Genomic DNA, 18,086 nt, shown 5'->3' with positions numbered 1-18,086 from the left:
ATCTCGGTTTTAGCAGTAATGAAATACTGAAATGCCTTGCATCTCAACAAAGGACTATAATAAGCATGAAAACTTTGAATAGAATTACAAAAAATGCGTCTTTCATGTTCATACCCCAGTGACATTGACCTTTGATGGAGTGACCTCTAAAATAATAGGGGTCGTCTACTCCATAAGCCCTGCCACCCTATAGAGTTTGAAGGTTCTAGGTCATTTGGTCATTTGGTTTTCCAGGAAATGAAGAGTGACGAACGGACGGACGTACAGGGCAAAATCAATCGTCCCAAACAGTGGGGTGCGGTGGGGGACATAATTATCATACATCTGAACTCTTGCCTATATTATATTAACTGGTTCAGATTAATCATTTGTTAAGTACTTACTGCCATTGTAACATAATATGGCCTATATATCTACCATATAATGAAAAATAAGTCGAAATTTTGAATTAATAAATCGAAATTTCGAGTTACTAAGTCAAAATTTCGAGTAAGTAAGTCGAAATTTCGAGTAACTAGGTCGAAATTTCGGGTTGGTAAGTCGACATTTCGAGTAAATTAGTGGAAATTTCGACTTACGGAAGTCGAAATTTCGAGTAAATTAGTGGAAATTTCGAGTTACGGAAGTCGAAATTTCAAGTAAGTAAGTCGAAATTTCGAGATAAGTAACTCGAAATTTCGAGATAAATAATGACAATAACAATAGATTGTATTCAGCATTAAACATTGTACAAATGTTTATAGCAAGAAATGATGAAAAAAAGTCAAATACACATCCCATATATACAAATGGTGAGCATTAGTGCAAAGGCAATAATAAGTCCTCTTTCTTCCTTAACATTAATAAATGAAATGCATTTTTTTCAGTAAGCATTTAAATATTTCTGGTATTCAAAAAAGTGATGAATACAGTAACAGATTGTATGATACTAATGAACTGTTTTTCTCTGTTAATTGGCTAAGTATGTATTTTGCCAAATTCAATGAAGTGCATATTGAGTAAGCATTGAAGTATTTTTGGTACGAGTAAAAAAATAAAACAATTGAATGCAATAATAAACTGTATATATGTAAGACCATTGAACAATGCCAAAGTTAATGAAATACTTCTTCAATAACCATTAAATATTTGGTACAATAGCAAACTTTATAAGATTTAGGAAGAATGTTTCTCTTTAAGTTAGTCAAGTATTTATTATGCCAAACTCAATAAAACACTTCCTCAAACTTGATGAAATACATCTTCCGTAAGCATTCTATTATTTTTGGTTCAATAGCAAACTGTATAGATTATAAAGGAATCTTTATGAAAACTTTAACAAAAATAAGAGTTTTACAAAGGGTGTTCACACATAATTATATTCTTATATATTTGCCAAAATATGAAAATGACGTCCGCTGATATAATACCGAAAAACTATATACGCAAACTTAAAATAACAAAGACAAAACAAACAACAACAACATCTAATTAATACATTAACAATCACACAAAAAATGTACTTTAAAAAAAATTACAAATTATCAAATATTTCTATAAATATAATTTCTTTTAAACAATAAAAAAATCGGCAATGAGTGATTATAGAACTGTTAAAAAGAAAACACCAAATAAATTTGTTTCTATACATTTATTATCTATATTATATTTATCAATATATAGATCTATTCATAAAATGCAATTCAACGTTGAAGCTTAAATGCATATTTGATGGCAACTGCCATAACTTGAACAAATGACGTCATCAAGATGAAGGGCATTTTCGAAATTTGAAAAGCAGAAATAAAAAGTGTTTATTTATATATATTTATATTGTCAGTGCATTGTAAAATTTTTTGTTTGTATTCTGATTAAAATGATTATAGAATACCGAGAATGAAATAAATTTGTCAATATATTTTATTAAAGCCTGTGAAATCATTGTGAAACCTACTAAAAACAGCATTTCATACTGTTAAATTTATACATTATTCATGTATATGTTAAAAATAAAATTTTCAAGAGACGCCCATGCATAAACAGTGTCTTTTCAAGGATTCGAAAAACAGGGGAGGGAGGGGGAATTTTTATCGAAAAGTGAGAATTTATTACATTTATTGGTCTTTTTCCTTCTTTCTCTATGTAAAATTTCCCCCCTGCCTTAAAAAAATAGGGGGGGGGGAATTCTCAAAAATATGAGTGAATCCCCCCTCCTAGGATAGACACTGCCAAAGGTTTTTACTGTCTTTAATTGTTTCATGAACTTTTTCATCAGATATACATGTACTAAAACAGCTTTATGAAATACACGTGACACAGAAATAAATTGATATCTTATCCAACAAATGCAATGTAGTAAATTTTATGGTGGATCATTTTATTTTTTACACTTTTAAAGTCACTTAAATTTATAATTCTAAAATAATAATACTTAGAAAATAACACTTAGAAAATATTTGCTTACAAGTGGATTATTTCTTATTTCACAATCAACTGATTTAGTATATATAAAGTAAAAAAAAAAAGAGTGTCATACACTATATACAAACATCATTATTTCACATGCATGAAAATCAGGTACGTATATTAACGTTAATTAATATACGTACCTGATGAAAATGTATGAAAATCGAGACTTCTAAAAAAACAAAAAACAAAGATATTCTTTAGCACATTATTATTATTTTTTATTTTTAACCTTTTTCTTTTGTTTTTCAAGTAAGTAAGTAAACATTTTTCATGACACCGTATAATATTCTGTTATAGGTCTGTCTTTCACGAAGACCGTAGACTGTCAATTAATAGGACACTAATTCCGGTATGTATTCCGTAAGATACGGAATATTTCAATTTCTACAAACTTCCGGTAAAAATGGAAGCGATATCGACAGAATTGTGGAGAAATGGACCTCAACCAGGGTGCTTCTACAATTTTCCAGGGGGAAAATTAAACAGTAAGGATGAGCCCATCAAAAGAACGTTGTAAGTATCTTTCTTCACTTGTTTGTTTCCAACCGTTATTGAAATCATGTACCGGCTTTAGTGACACTGCAAATTTCATGGTAATTTTTTGTGGGTGGGGTAGTAATTTTATTCAAGCACATGAGTAATCGAGTAATTTAACAGTAATTATTTGTTAAGCTGTTATAAAAGTATGTACAGTAAGAAAAGCACACCTTCTGCAAGTGGTCTATTTAGTTCAATTTTGATGTCAGATTATTTATTTTTGTGAATCAATAACACAATGAAAAGCGAGCTCTAAAAGACTGAATTGGTAACACATATCACTAATATGAAAAAGGCAAAGCCTCAAAGCGAGCTCAATTTTCTTTTACCCTAAAATAGTTTAAAATAATCGTTCATTTTTATTTTACATTATCCGTTTTAAAATTTTCATTCGGTATTTTATACACTGCTTCCGTTTATGCTGGTTTCCCCTTTCTATTATGGTTCCTATATAAATGCGCATGACACCAGTCTACGCTTCCGATTTCAATCAGAGTACATCGGTTTTTATCGTTATCTTGTAATTCGAAAAGATGCGATGTGTCCAATTCGGTACTTCGGACGATAGTTTTCAAAACCATCACTATGCAGGTACTCGCGTTACCGAAAGCTCGCTGTAGGAGCAGGCCCTTTGGGCCAGCTCGTTGAGCTCGCTATTATATGACCATAACAGGGATAAAAACTAACCATTTAAGCTTGGTGGCCACCTGGGCCACTGACTGTAAAATTTTGGTGGCCCAGTAAATATATTAGTGGACCAACAAATTATGAACAGAAAGGGACTACCACTGGCAAATTTTTTTAGCCAATTTTTTGGCAACGAAAATTGCGTGCCTGTATTTTATTTTCAAATAAGGCAGAATGGTACAAGGCAGAATGTAACGGCATGATGTATTTAGAAAAACATAAACTATATTGTCCACTTTTATTTTGGTACCTACATTTATCACATATATAACCACATCAAACTTATAAAATTTACAGTCAATAATTATAAAAGCTTGCAGCTCAGTAGCTATGACATTTGCCTGGTTAAGTCAGTGGCATGACAGTAACAGCAGAAACACATTCCAATGTGCTGCTTCAGCTTGCTTGGTTAATGACAAAGATTTGGCTTGAAGACTATCTGTATCTGAAATAATACAGAAGAAACAAGTTTGAAAGTAAGAAGAGTGAAGAAAATAATATTGAAAATTCTAAACTAAATTAAGATAATTAAGGAATAAAATCACATGTACTACTGTCATTATAAGAGTACAGGAATCAGTATAAGTTATCTGAAGGCATTTTCTGTTTGTATGTTACTTAACTGAATCTTTCTTTAATATTTCATAGTCATAAGCCATTTATTTTATAAATGAATACTTCTGCAAGAGCTTTAGGGGTTTGATTTTAAGTCAAATCAAGGTCACTCTTTTTTTCCAAGGAATTCTCTGTAAAGCCAAACGTCAAATAAATTTCTTGTAAAGGCATAATTAGGTTAGAATAAAATGGCAATCAACCCCCTCCCGCAAAGAAAAAAAAGTGAAAAAAAAAAACAAAAACATAAAATAACAACCATTACTCTTAAAATTTACTGAATGCAAACTTACTGTCAACAGGTCAAGTTGTCAACTGCAGAACATAATTTGTCCCTATTTAATACCCAATCTTCAGATTTGATTAGCGATAATCTTGAGTAATCTTGGGATGCCACAACTCATTGTTTCATATTAAATATTTAGAACCAAATTTCCAAAGCATATTCAACAAACTGCCAGGTATGTTCACGACAATTAGTGTCATATTTATCAGCTGATGTAAACAAACGGTGAGGGTCAGTGTATTAGACTGTGTTTCTTTTCATATCGATATTTAATACAGAAGGGGAAGTAAAAATATAAACCAGTCAATGACCCACAAGAAGTAGACTGTGTCGCTGTGTTTGAGATAAGAAGCGGTAAAGCGGAAATTAAAAATGGAAAACCAAATGTGTACTTTTCCATTCTTAAAATAGCAAATGCTAAATTTAGACTGGAGATTCCAAAAGTGGAAGTTTGAGCCAATCGTGATTTTCTTGAGCCAATTTAATAATTTTGGACAGGTCTCCAGATAATTTTTTAGGGCAATGAGTATTTACTCATTGATTTTTTTGTGAATGAGTAAAACTTGAAATCTGAAATTTGGCAGGAGTATTTTTACTCCTTAAAATAAATGTATGTAAAAGAGTAAAACATTTATTATGCTTCCATGTTTATTGCATTATCATTCTTGTAATACAAGATATGTCAAAGTCATTTCCTTTGCTTTTTGGACTCCCTTGGTTTACAATCTTGCATTTCCAAACGGCATATGTTTTATCTGAACCTGAGGCATGTTTCTGTTGCTCATACGTGGCAGCGCTAATTATTTCATTAATTATAACCTTCGCCGATTTTTTCGGCATAAAATACGAGTCAATCGTTTTAACTCTTGACAGCGACATTGTACCGGATGTTTATGAAATTGTGTTAATTCCACCACCTTACTATACATACGATAACATCCGATGATAGTCGGAACTACAGGAAGTTTCCGTTAGACGTTGCAAAGCATTCATACGAAGTTAATTCCACCACCATACTATACATACGATAACAACCGATGATGGTCGGAACTACAGGAAGTTACCGGTAGACGCTTGCAAAGCGTTCAGACGAAATTAAAAATAAGATAATCACAGAGTTTACTTTCGGTTACGTTTACGCGAAAGAAATGTTGCTCAATGCGTAACCTGAATTTTGTGTGCGTTTTCATACGCTTAAATTTTGTTTTGAATGCGTAAACGTGTTATTTCCATGCGTAATTTACGCGTATACGCATCTTATCTGGAGCCCTGTTTTGGAGCCAATTTGATCCTTTGATTTTTCACATGAGTTGATTTAATGGCGGATATTAATTTAATCTACGGCCGATTTTTTAGTCGCCGACTGGACGACTATTTTGAAATTTTTGGTGGCCCATTTGCAAATTAAGTCGCCGTGGGCGACTGGGCGACCGCTAATTTTCATCCCTGCCATATTTATATCCATCAGAGGGCACATTATTTTAATTTACTTGTGGACTGATTTACTGTAGACAATATACACTTAGAACTACATACTTTCGTCTGCATAGTTCACTCAACACTACTTTGTCCCACAGTCTGTACGGACCAGTGAATTTTTTCCAGAGTATCAATTCATACGGACAAGTAAAGAAATGCTTTATGTAAAATTCACAAGTAATATAAATTCAGGTTTTGCTGACCCTGGCACCCTCTGTTATAAAATTATTTATTTGTTTCAGGTACCCAACAGTTACAGGAACATCAGTTCTGGGTATAAAATTTAATGGTGGTGTTGTGATAGCTGCAGATAAATTAGGGTCATATGGATCTATGGCTAGATTTAGAGATCTTTCAAGAATTTTGAAGGTAAGTCATTACAAGAATCTCACATGATTAACTCTTAATCTGCTGAGGTTTTTTTGTCCAGCCTACATTTATCGGAAATTTCTATTATCAACTTTGGAGATTTTAAGATGAAAAATCAAAATTAGTTAATTAACAGTGTTAGTTTAGAGTCTTGTCAGTCTACACTATTGTGCTTTCTGGTCCGGCTCTATACTGTTGGCTAATAATTTCAGTTTCAGCAGTTTAAGGATAACTGTAAAGCTTCATAGATTAATTTTAAGTAAAAATTTATATTCTATTAACTATTATTTACAGAAATGAATCTAATAAACAAATTTAATATGAAAAAAAAGAAAGATAAAAAGTTAACAGCCTCCTTGGCCCTATGGTAATGGTTACTGACTAGAACCTCATCATGTTTTGGTTCAAATCCAATTTAGGACATTGAATTTAGTCTATAGTTTTACACAGATGTCTGTTCATTTCTGGAATAATGCACAAATGTACCCACTAGTGCATCTGAAAAGTTGCCATATGACATATACAATTTCTGTGTGATTATATTTCAGGTAAATGACTCATGTGTTGTAGGAGCTAGTGGAGACTATGCTGACTACCAATTCTTATCAGAAATTATTGAACAAAGAGTGTAAGTGAATCTTCCATGAATGTATTAAAATAGTGCCATATAAATAATGATCTGTCCCAGGTTTTGGGTGTGAATTATTTTCGAAAGTAACAAGAAAACTTAGTTACAGTTTGATAGGGTTAAAAGTGCATACATGTACACTTAACTATGTGGGAGTCCATGCTGATTATTAAGGTCGTTGATTTAAAACACTTGCCACTCTCAGCTGTGGGTTCGAATTTAGACAGGGACTTTGGATTTTTTCATGTACTGAAGCTATCCTGCTAGCTTATGAAACATAGGTGGTTCTACTTACCCCTTTGGCGTTTGTGCCTGAAATAATGCATGTAAGGTCACCGGAGGTCTTCCTCCACTTGTAAAGCTGAAATGTTGCCATACATATATGACCTATATTTAGTCAGTGTGACGTAAAATCCAATCAAACAAACACTGAACTAGAAAAGTTTGATGCAAATTTATATAAATTCAACAATTGGCAAGTTAAGAAAATTTGAATACATCCTTAGCCTGAAGGGGATGGCTAAGTCTACCCTTTGAGGGCCATTGCAGTCTAAGATCACCAGCACATCATTGCTGTTTGATCATGGTCTGCACTGTTTGCTATTCAGTCAGTACATATTTTGAAATATTCCCTAAAAATGATTAATAGTTTAGTCCAGTTTGAAAGCTCAGCTAGTCATTGAAGATATGTAGTGTGGTAAAAGTTAATATAACAATCTCTATGTTAACAGAATAGACGAGGAATGTTTGAACGATGGGTTTGGGTATACACCGTCCAGCTTATTCTCCTGGTTGACACGAGTCATGTACAACAGAAGATCTAACATCAATCCACTGTGGAACACTTACGTTGTGGCTGGCTGGCACGATGAAGAGCCGTAAGATTAATATTTATATATATAAGATGATAATATGAAACTTTAAAGCTGCATGCCTCCAGATCAAATCAAACCACAGTAAAATGTACTAAGATCTAAAAAAAATTAGTAGATGCAAAGATTCAAGTAATAATATTACATGTTATGCGCGATTAATGACTAATTTTGCAGTATTTATCATTATATTTCTACTGCGTGACCACTCAGTAAGTGCTATTTTTGCATATTTTCACCTCTTTTTAGGCATTAAATTTATATGGATTTAAGTGCTGTTTGCAATGTGTTGCAAACTGTCTTTGTTTACTTCATAATTTTTTGCTTTTAAATACATTTTCAAAATTTTCATCACAGATATACTATTTCTAAAATTAATCTTCATTCATCAGATAATTTATAGTTATACTATGATCATGTACATGTATATTACAGATTTCTCGGTTACGTAGATAAGATAGGTACAGCGTACCAGGCACCTTCAGTATCCACGGGTTATGGAGCATATATCGCTCAGGTATTTTATGTTCTGTAATGTTGAATAATATTTATATTTGGAAATCTATCTGTGCGCAAGCTCTTTTGATTTTGGGAGAGGTGACAGCCTGCCTTTTTTGCCTCATCATGGCAGTAACGAAAATAGATCTGGTTGAACAGAAAAGTGCAACATGCATAAAACCTTTGTCATTTACCATGGAAATTCTGTTAAGTAGTTGTAAAGGAATAACTTTTGTCCTCCAAAAACATAGGATTACATAGTAACTTTATTTGCAGTGAAAATTTATGTACAGTACCATGTTAAATCCTCACCACTGTGGATTTGAATCACATCAGGGACTTTGCATTTTTTCATGAGGGGAATCTATCCAGCTAGCTTATGGAATATCTGTGGTACTGTTCTGGTTTCTGCCTGTATCTGAAATAATCCTCCGATGTTACCAGAAGACTCTTTCAAACAGCTGGAAAGTCACCATAATAATTATCTTTACAATTACAGTGTCTGAGTAACTTGAAATCTGGCAAAACAGAATTCAATAGAATATTGCACTATGACAGTGGTATATGGTAGTTCATGTTGCATGTGTAAAGATGTTAAGCATTCCATAGTTTTTAATAGTATCCTAAAATTCTGTTAGCGGAAGTTTGGGAGTCATTTACTCCTTGATTTTGGCTTGTGATTTCCAAAATATATAATGCTTTTCCTTCTTTACCTATATTATGTGACTTCCAATGTGACTGTCAAGGATTTTGCAGTCTAAACTTCCGAATTTTGGAACTTAATGGAAGCCCTGAATTCTCTACAAGAATGACCATTTGTAAAAATGTATTGTTAGTTTTACTATGTGTATACTATAATGTGTACATGTGGAGGAGACTCTAATAAACTAGTTTATGATATGTTTCTATTTTTTCACTTCCAGCCATTACTCCGTGATGCATTAGAGAAGAGACCGAACATGGATGCTAAACAAGCTGTAGAAACTATTGATAAATGTATGAGAGTGTTGTACTACAGAGATGCTAGGTCATTAAATAAGGTAATATGATATATATCATATCTGCCATGATATTCGGTCCTGCATATCAGATTTTTTTCATGAGTATCTAACTCACTATATTCATGTGCAGTGAATACCTTGAAAAATAGGTTCACTGAATTTACCTTTATTAAATACCGGAATTCCAAGTTTCTCGAACTTTATTTTCTGCTTTAGAGCAGTAGGTGTGAAATACCCAATACATACTTGTAAGCAATACATCATTACCTGTGAAAACAGTAAATCTCTGACAAAAAAAGTGGTCTCTTTTTGTCAGTAGAATAACGCAAAACTAGAAACATGTACAACAAAATTGCTAAAATTAGATTCATTAAAATAAGATTACTGCCAGAATTGGGAAATTTGCTGTACACAAAAATAACCTGATAAACAGTATTTTAGGAATATTTACAATATACCAACACCCTTGGTTTTATGTTAAGGAATTTGTTGTTGTAATTGCAGTATGAGATTGCTATAGTAACAAAAGATGGTGTAGAAATCAGGACCCCAGTTGCCTCACAACCTAACTGGGAAATAGCTCATTTAATCAAGTAAGTTTTATGTCGAGTTATAATGATAATAAATAATGTAGATAAATTAAGATATCCTCTACAGTACCAGTATGGTGAAAAAATATATATATTATAATGGTTTAAAGACTGGCATAAATATTAAATATCTATCTCTATAAAACTGAATTATAATGAAAAAAAGAAACACACAATTTCAAAACTTCCCTTCAGTAATGTTATAGCAGAAAATTTTTGCATTCATACGAAAATATCTGAACAACTCCCTGGCAGAAGTATCATTCTATATGTAACTATATTGCCTTGCTGTACTTTCATAAAGACAGGGATGAAGTAATTATGCCTAGTATTTTGTGTTAAAGATGTACTAATGCTCATCATTGAGTAAAACAGAAATGTTTTGAAATCTTCTGAAATTCTTTCTGAATGTGTCTAATTTGAATAACAGATAAATAAACTATGTAGGGGAAGCTGCGTTCCCTATTACAGGTCAAATAAAGTTGGTTTATACAGAATTTATTTTAGTTCGATCGTGTAGGAAGCTATAAGCTTATAAACACACTTTCGAATCCGTTCCTGGAACCAACCAGTACTGAGCAATGAGTGTAAAGTTTCTTGCTCAAGGAAACAACGACTGGGCCCTGACGGGGTCTGAAACTAAAGTTTATCTTTTCTTAAAAATACTTCCTGTTCTGTTCTGTTTACTTTTTTTACATAAGTAATATTGGCATGAAGCTAAATTCCTGTCATTTAAATATTTTCTATTTTATTTTTCAGGGGATATGAATAAACTTTCAACAGCAATCTCACATTCACTATTTATCATTAATTTGTTGGACCATTTACTTTTGTGACGGACTACTTTCTTGGTCGGACTACTTTCTTTGTACGGACTACTTTCTTGGCGGCTGTTTCCTGCTCCGGAACTATTTTTTCGGATTTTATTACATATTAGTGCTATAAAGGAAAAAAGAATATATGTAATTTATCTATGAAAGAGCTGTGTTCTTTTACAGTAAAGCTATGGCGTATATTTTGAAGTTCTGGTAAATAAAAACAAAAACAAATAAAAAGACATATTGAAATAACTGTGTTAAAGTAAGATTAAATTGGGTACGAAAACAATTTCATGCACAGACACTGTATTTACTTTTACTTTCTTCGAACAAGTATTTGTTGTTAATTAATATGATACTGATTTGTAAGACAAATACAGAATTAAGATATGTCTGTTGTACACTTCTATATTAACTGATATTACATTGAGTAAACATTGCTCCATGAATTGTGATGTTCAATTTCACCCATTCATTCATTTTGTATGTGATGTAAAAATAAAGTGCTAAATTAAACTCATCAGTGTGTGTTCTTAAACTCTTATGATATATCATATGACAAACATGTATTGCTTTGAATTAAGACCATGCCAAATTTGTATTTTTTGAATTTCTAATTGCCCGTTACATTGTATTAATTGTAATTGAGGTTGTATAACACACTTAAATGAAATTATATACATGTTCGTATATGTATATAATTATGCTTATAAAACAATTTTCAAACATCGAAGAATATGTAAAATATGTAGAACAAATATTTGTACATATTACAATATATGCATTCATTTCTTATTGAAAATTTTACTTAGACTTTATAGAAAACAAATTTTTAATTACCTCCCTTTATTTACATGAAATGTTAAATTCGGTAATATCTTTATAAATAATGCTTTTTGGAACTTACAAAATTGATCAATCATAATTTGAGCATCGTAATTATGATATAAAACCATAAAAAAATTGTGTTACAGGATCTTTAAGTTGTCAAGAGGGTTAAGTCAGACAACCAGACTGTATGGGTGTATTGGTAGTCTGGCTCTATACTGTTCGAAGACCAGGCATTATTGTCTCCCCCATATGGTGAAATTTTGGTGTGTATATAAACCAAATTTACAAACAATAGTATGATAGTGTTTTGGAGCGTATCTTTGGTTCAGTGATAACGTGCTGGACTAGTAATGAAGGGCTTGCAGGTTTGCCATCTCCCCAAACTCACAATACTTAGGGTCTTTTTTAAATCAAGGTCACATGCATCAGGGTCACCTCTCGAACGGGTGTGTTTTCATAAAGAAAAAAAAACAACAACTTAAACCCCTAATGCAGCACATGATACAGGTCCTCTCACAGTAAATAACGAGAAATAAAAGTTAGTGTGATAAAAACGTCCGTGGTCGAGTGGTCAAGTTCGTTGGTTGTGAAACACTTTTTCCTTGCCGCTGATGGTAAGAATCCTACCAAGGACTTATGGTTCTTTCATATGAGGACGTTACCCAGTTATAGCTTACAGAACGTTGGTGGTTCTACTCGTGTGCCTGTCCGTGCCTGAAATGATGCACGAAGGGACACCTAATGTCTTCCTCCGACAGTAACTGGAAATTTTACCATATCATGATATGACCTTTAAAAAAAGTCGTTGCCTCCCCGTCCATCACCCCTTAAAAAGGTCATATCGAATAATAACTATGCCGTAGATGAAGAAAAAGGTGAGGTCTAAATCTAGAACACCTGTATTTTGCTAGAAATGTCACAGTCGCTTTTTGAATTTTGGTAATGTTTAGTGTTTATATTTTAAGTTACTTTGTTTTAACTACTGTGTGTTCTAACTCCTGTCGGACTGGTCCCAGCCTCAGTGGGTTAGATTAATACCCAAGACACACTCCGGACCTGGTACCAGCCTCAGTGGGTTAGATTAACACCGAAGACACACTCCGGACCTGGTACCAGCCTCAGTGGGTTAGATTAACACCGAAGACACACTCCGGACCTGGTACCAGCCTCAGTGGGTTAGACTAATACCCAAGACATACTCCGGACCTGGTACCAGCCTCAGTGCCAACTGCCAAGACACACTCCGGACCTCTTGGCTATATGCATTTTATGTACGTCTCTATATACGAGGCCCAAAAAATGGACAATCACAATTTTGGTTTATTATAAGAATTTCAACTAACTGGTTTTCACATTTGAATAGGATTAAACATTTAAATGGAAGTCAAACAGTTTCAAGATAGATAGATAGATAATTTATTGACGTATACATTCAGTACATAGTCATATTACACACATTTATATAGTACAATCAAACACAATATCATGGTACATGAACAAAGTTGTAGCACAAATTTTCAATTTACATATTTTTGGAGAATGAACGTTAACACCATTTAGTACTAAAGTGAGCTTATCTATTATAAAGCGTTTACATTCTTAAAGATATAAAAAAAAAATGGATTTTAAACTTAATCATATGCTGTGATAAGATTCCATTTAACAATGTTTCATACTAGACACATTATCAAATAATTTCAAGAAATAAACAATATCACTTTTAAATACAACGAGACAAATTTATACATTGATTTACAGAGCATTTAGTAGTTCAATTCAATGTTTTGTAGCATAATACAAATATTTACCTAAACCTATTAATTCAGACTTCTTTTCGGTTCTTAATAATTCAATCAATTTGAACATACTTGGTCTTCTGTAGTAGTATTGCTTAATGTAAAGAGAACGTATATTAGAGTAACTATTACAAACACATATAAAATGGAATTCATCTTCTATTTCATTACTATCGCAAAGCTGACATATGCGTTCCTCTCGGGGTAATCTATTAGCACCATATCCACCTGTTTCAATCCGAAGTACATTGGATTTCTGTACAGTCATATGCAATTAAGTGACTACCTAAAGAATTTTATTTAACTTACAAATGTTCACAGATTTAAAGAAATATGATCAATTGTTTTTAATTTACAATTTCATTTAATTAAAGCTTTACTCCGTAAAAATACACCAGTATTGTAATAAACAAAACAATTAAAGATATCTTTGGAATGCACAAACTTATATATCAAAGTGCTGATAGCCCTGAATACGCCGCATGACTTTTTGGTAGCGTATAACTATATTTCTTAAAGTGTCAATTATTATATGACTTCAATATGTACATATTACCGAGTACTTTTGAACCTTTTATTTATTTACAACTCAACCCTTTTTTGTTGTGTACTAAATTCCGGTTATAAACGTTAAAAAAATGATTGAACATGTGAAAAATAACGTTCCTGAAATGACCGATTTGTTACGATATTGGCCGATTTTATATTTTTGGCGGGAAAGCATTGCAGTAAGACAACCTTAATATCTCTTCTGTTTGCTATGTCTTTCATTTAAAATTTCATAAATATTAATCATAGGCATGATTTCTCGTGTACTTTAGTCATATATTCGCGTCACAGAGCTCTTGTGCCCAAGGGCGCGTTCTTCGCAAAAATAATGTTTTGAAATAGAAATATAAACGCGTCAAAAATACGTAATTAGTTGACTTTGCAAAATATTACATTTCATTAAATGTATGTTGAATGTATTATATCAGAACACAGACTATAAAACACATTTATACGTTTTCTTTATTTTAAAGTTATAAATATTTGTGAGATGGGCTTTTCGGGATAAAACCATGATGATTCAAAATATATGTAGATTAAGTGGTTATATTTAATACCACATGCAGTTAAACCAGTATTTATTGGCAATATTATATAAAAGAATTCTCCAATCCATAAAAGAAAAGGAACACGTTTGACCTTTAACCTTTTGTGAAACTGCAATCTAAAAAGTTTATAAAAATAATGTTTCTAGAAATAAAATTAAAAATGCGACAATGACTAGAAGGAAAATGTCTTTAATGTACCATTACAAAATTATGCTTGCAATCAATTAGAGTCAACTATAGTATAAGCACACTGACATACGTCACACCCGAGGTCGTTTCTATAGTAACCAGTAGGACAGTGAAGGTCACAATGGAACGCTGGGCAGTCTGAAATGAATAATATACATGTATAATGCATTACGTATCGAGGCCAGTTTTTAAAAAGGAAATTTATAACTGATTCCGCTCCTCTGATTGCGTGAACATTAAGACCTCCCGAATCCCGATCCATTACCGTCTTACTGACATATGATAAATGAATGTTTACATTTACAATGTAATTTATATGCTGCATTTGAATTTATCGTCCAAAAATGACCAAAATAAAACACACATGAAATGTTTCGTATGACAACGGAATATGGTATACAACACGTATTGGGCGAATTCTGAGTACAGCAAAGCAATATATACTGTTAAAACGAGTGTTTTTGAAGTATATGCAAATATTTTCCGACGAACTCTGTGACAGTTATCACAAGAACTCTTGACAAGTTATCATAAGAAATCCATCCCTCGTGTAACAGTTTCTCCCCCGTGGTATGGGACAAATTCTAGGAATCAAAACAAATACATTATGTAGTGGGTGGAGTCTGTGTGCGGCAAAGGAATATCGAACACATGGTTATATAACAAGCATACAATCATGACCAAAGATGAAAGAATGGTTGATATATAATATACTAACGTGGAGGTTGCACATAATCCGCCCTTAGTTTACATTCTCTGCCACACCCATTTGAGGAGCAATCGTATCCATTAAGTCCGCATTTCTTGTTGACTGGATCCCCGCACAGCATGATACAAGATCCTCTAGCGTCTGCAATAAGTGTTCAAGCAATAACTTGTAAATATTCGGACAACTTCGTCATATTCCGCATCCTAAAGTTTTAGTAAGCGGCGCGTTGATGCTTCTTATAGCTCTTGATCATTTATAGATACTTACTATATATTTTCACTGAATGTAACGAGTAATGCCGATTTACCACGAACATGGTTGTGGCGAACTAATTAATTATTCCTGACTCATGTGGTGTATAAAATAAGAAAATTAAAATAGAAAAAACGAAGATTTGATGATTATTATCTTGACTATTCTTAAAACTAAACAATTTTGTGGCGTTTAGAATTTGATTGTTTATTATGTTAACCATTGATGTGTTTTTTTTACCGACTCCATTGAATGAAAAAGTAAAAAGGGTACTAACTTATAGCATGTGAATCAACACTTGTAGGAAAACACATCGCGCCACACCCCGTATTTCTACATTCGTGATCAGATGGACATTCCGCCAACCCAAGATCTTGGTATTGACCGGAACTTGGGACACACTGCACGACGCATGCGCCACGTTTACCAGGAAGTGCGCTGGTTACTGAAAAAAATGGCGGATACTTAATATTTAAACTGATAAGAAAAGACAAAATTGTTTGACATCGTGTCTTTTTATGGCATGCCCTCATGAATCATAAAAGGACAACAGTCTATAGAATATCATTATGCTTAACATTAATGATTGCAGCTGCCAGTCGTTGTTTCTGGTAATGTTGGTTGCTGAGGACTTTATCATTCGTTGAGTCGAATAACTTACATAATGGGTGAGGAAAATATTGTTCCTTTGATTAAGTATGTATCAGAATAAGTGAGGACAATATTGTTCCTTCAGTCAAATAAGTAACATAATAAATGAGGACAATATTGTTCCTTGAGTCAAATAAGTAACATAATAAATGAGGACGATACTGTTCCTTGAGTCAAATTAAAGACAAAATGAGTAAGGACAATATCGTTCCTTTCATCAAATAAGTTACAAAATATTGTTTCTTGGGTCAAATAAGATAACAAAATGAGTGCGAACAGCTAGTATACAAGCTTTTCTAAGGTCAAAGTTTGAGGACTATATTGTTTCATTGGTCAAATAAGTGACAAATTGTTTGAGGACAATATTGTTTCATTGGCCAAATAAGTTACAAATCGTTTGAGGACAATATTGTTTCATTGGCCAAATAAGTTACAAATCGTTTGAGGACAATATTGTTTCATTGGTCAAATAAGTGACAAATTGTTTGAGGACAATATTGTTTCATTGGTCAAATAAGTTACAAATCGTTTGAGGACAATATTGTTTCATTGGTCAAATAAGTGACAAATCGTTTGAGGACAATATTGTTTCAATGGTCAAATAAGTGACAAATTGTTTGAGGACAATATTGTTTCATTGGTCAAATAAGTAACAAATCGTTTGAGGACAATATTGTTTCATTGGTCAAATAAGTTACAAATTGTTTGAGGACAATATTGGTTCCAAGTCTTCAGATCAGACCAAACTTTAAGCCCAGTGCAACTTGTCATTCTTGTCTAAGATTTGTTTAAATCATTTAATGGACACATGAGACTGCTAAATAACGGAAGAGTGCTCCACCGTTATATGTCATTAATTATGTAGAGTTGTGTGCCACTTTCCTGGAAAATAATCATTCGAAATGCAAACGGTTATGGAATATACTTTTTTAAAAGGTTAACAAGTATCGCTTATATGTTACCTTGAATTAAAGCCGGAAGGATAAATAACATCCACATTTTTACGCTATATAAATGAATATTGTTTGTCAAGTTTTACAATGTAGAGCTATCTTTATAGATCTTCAACTGACCTTAAACATAATAAGATAAGAAGAATGTCACATTTTATACTTAAAGGTCATATTATTGAAAAAAAAAAATTTGGCTGTTACTGGCTATAACTTCAATTGTTATTAATAAATGAATTTACTTTATATCAAGATACAACATTCTTTAGGATAAGAACCTCATGTACATCAAACTCAAATTGACCTTGGCTAATTTTGATTTTGAAGGTTCAATTATTGAATTTCCCTGTATATTCTGTCTATAATTGACTGTAACTTGGTAATTATTGAATGAATTATATTCATACTGGGACAAAACAACCTTTTGATACTTCATACTTGGACCACCCCTTATAAAGTAAAAATGAAAAAAACGTTTTTTCTTTAATTTTCTTGACTTGTTTAGACCGATTAGAAAAAGTTGAGAAAGTCGAGTGTTACCCCTCCCGGGCGGTGATTCATGTTAATATGAGGTTTTTTTGTTGGGTTTATGTAAATTAAAAGAACTTACGCATGCACTTGAGGACGCGGCATCTTGTAGCAATTATATAAGTCCGTTACTGCTAACTCACCAGGTCAGCTTTAAAAAAAATGGCAGAAAATACAGTACAACCGCTATAGAACAGCCAAAATCCTTTCTAGGATAAAGAATTCGGTTGTTGCTGTAAGGTGTTTGCTCTATGGAGG

General features: G+C 32.7%; 2 protein-coding genes across 2 annotated transcripts; one reads left to right on the top strand and one right to left on the bottom strand.

The window, feature by feature from the left end:
* Positions 1–2,802: 2,802 nt before the first annotated feature.
* On the top strand, positions 2,803–11,345 carry LOC132752819 (proteasome subunit beta type-4-like). Its single transcript, XM_060743206.1, has 8 exons — positions 2,803–2,961; positions 6,292–6,418; positions 6,967–7,046; positions 7,778–7,924; positions 8,354–8,435; positions 9,340–9,456; positions 9,922–10,010; positions 10,767–11,345. The coding sequence occupies exons 1-8, from the start codon at positions 2,852–2,854 to the stop codon at positions 10,777–10,779; spliced, it is 765 nt and encodes a 254-aa protein (XP_060599189.1). The 5' UTR covers positions 2,803–2,851; the 3' UTR covers positions 10,780–11,345.
* A 3,377-nt stretch (positions 11,346–14,722) lies between these two features.
* On the bottom strand, positions 14,723–17,456 carry LOC132752820 (cysteine-rich motor neuron 1 protein-like). The gene is made up of 4 exons (XM_060743207.1): positions 17,313–17,456; positions 15,977–16,144; positions 15,457–15,588; positions 14,723–14,876 (listed from the first exon to the last, which is right to left on the bottom strand). The coding sequence occupies exons 1-4, from the start codon at positions 17,347–17,349 to the stop codon at positions 14,770–14,772; spliced, it is 444 nt and encodes a 147-aa protein (XP_060599190.1). The 5' UTR covers positions 17,350–17,456; the 3' UTR covers positions 14,723–14,769.
* Positions 17,457–18,086: the final 630 nt, after the last annotated feature.

This window comes from Ruditapes philippinarum, unplaced genomic scaffold, assembly GCF_026571515.1.
Source record: "Ruditapes philippinarum isolate M1 unplaced genomic scaffold, ASM2657151v2 ctg6857_1_1_1_1, whole genome shotgun sequence".
Classification (NCBI taxonomy): Eukaryota; Metazoa; Mollusca; class Bivalvia; order Venerida; family Veneridae; genus Ruditapes; species Ruditapes philippinarum.
The sequence above is the reverse complement of the archived record's forward strand: the minus strand, read 5'-3'. Positions and strand labels throughout refer to the sequence as shown.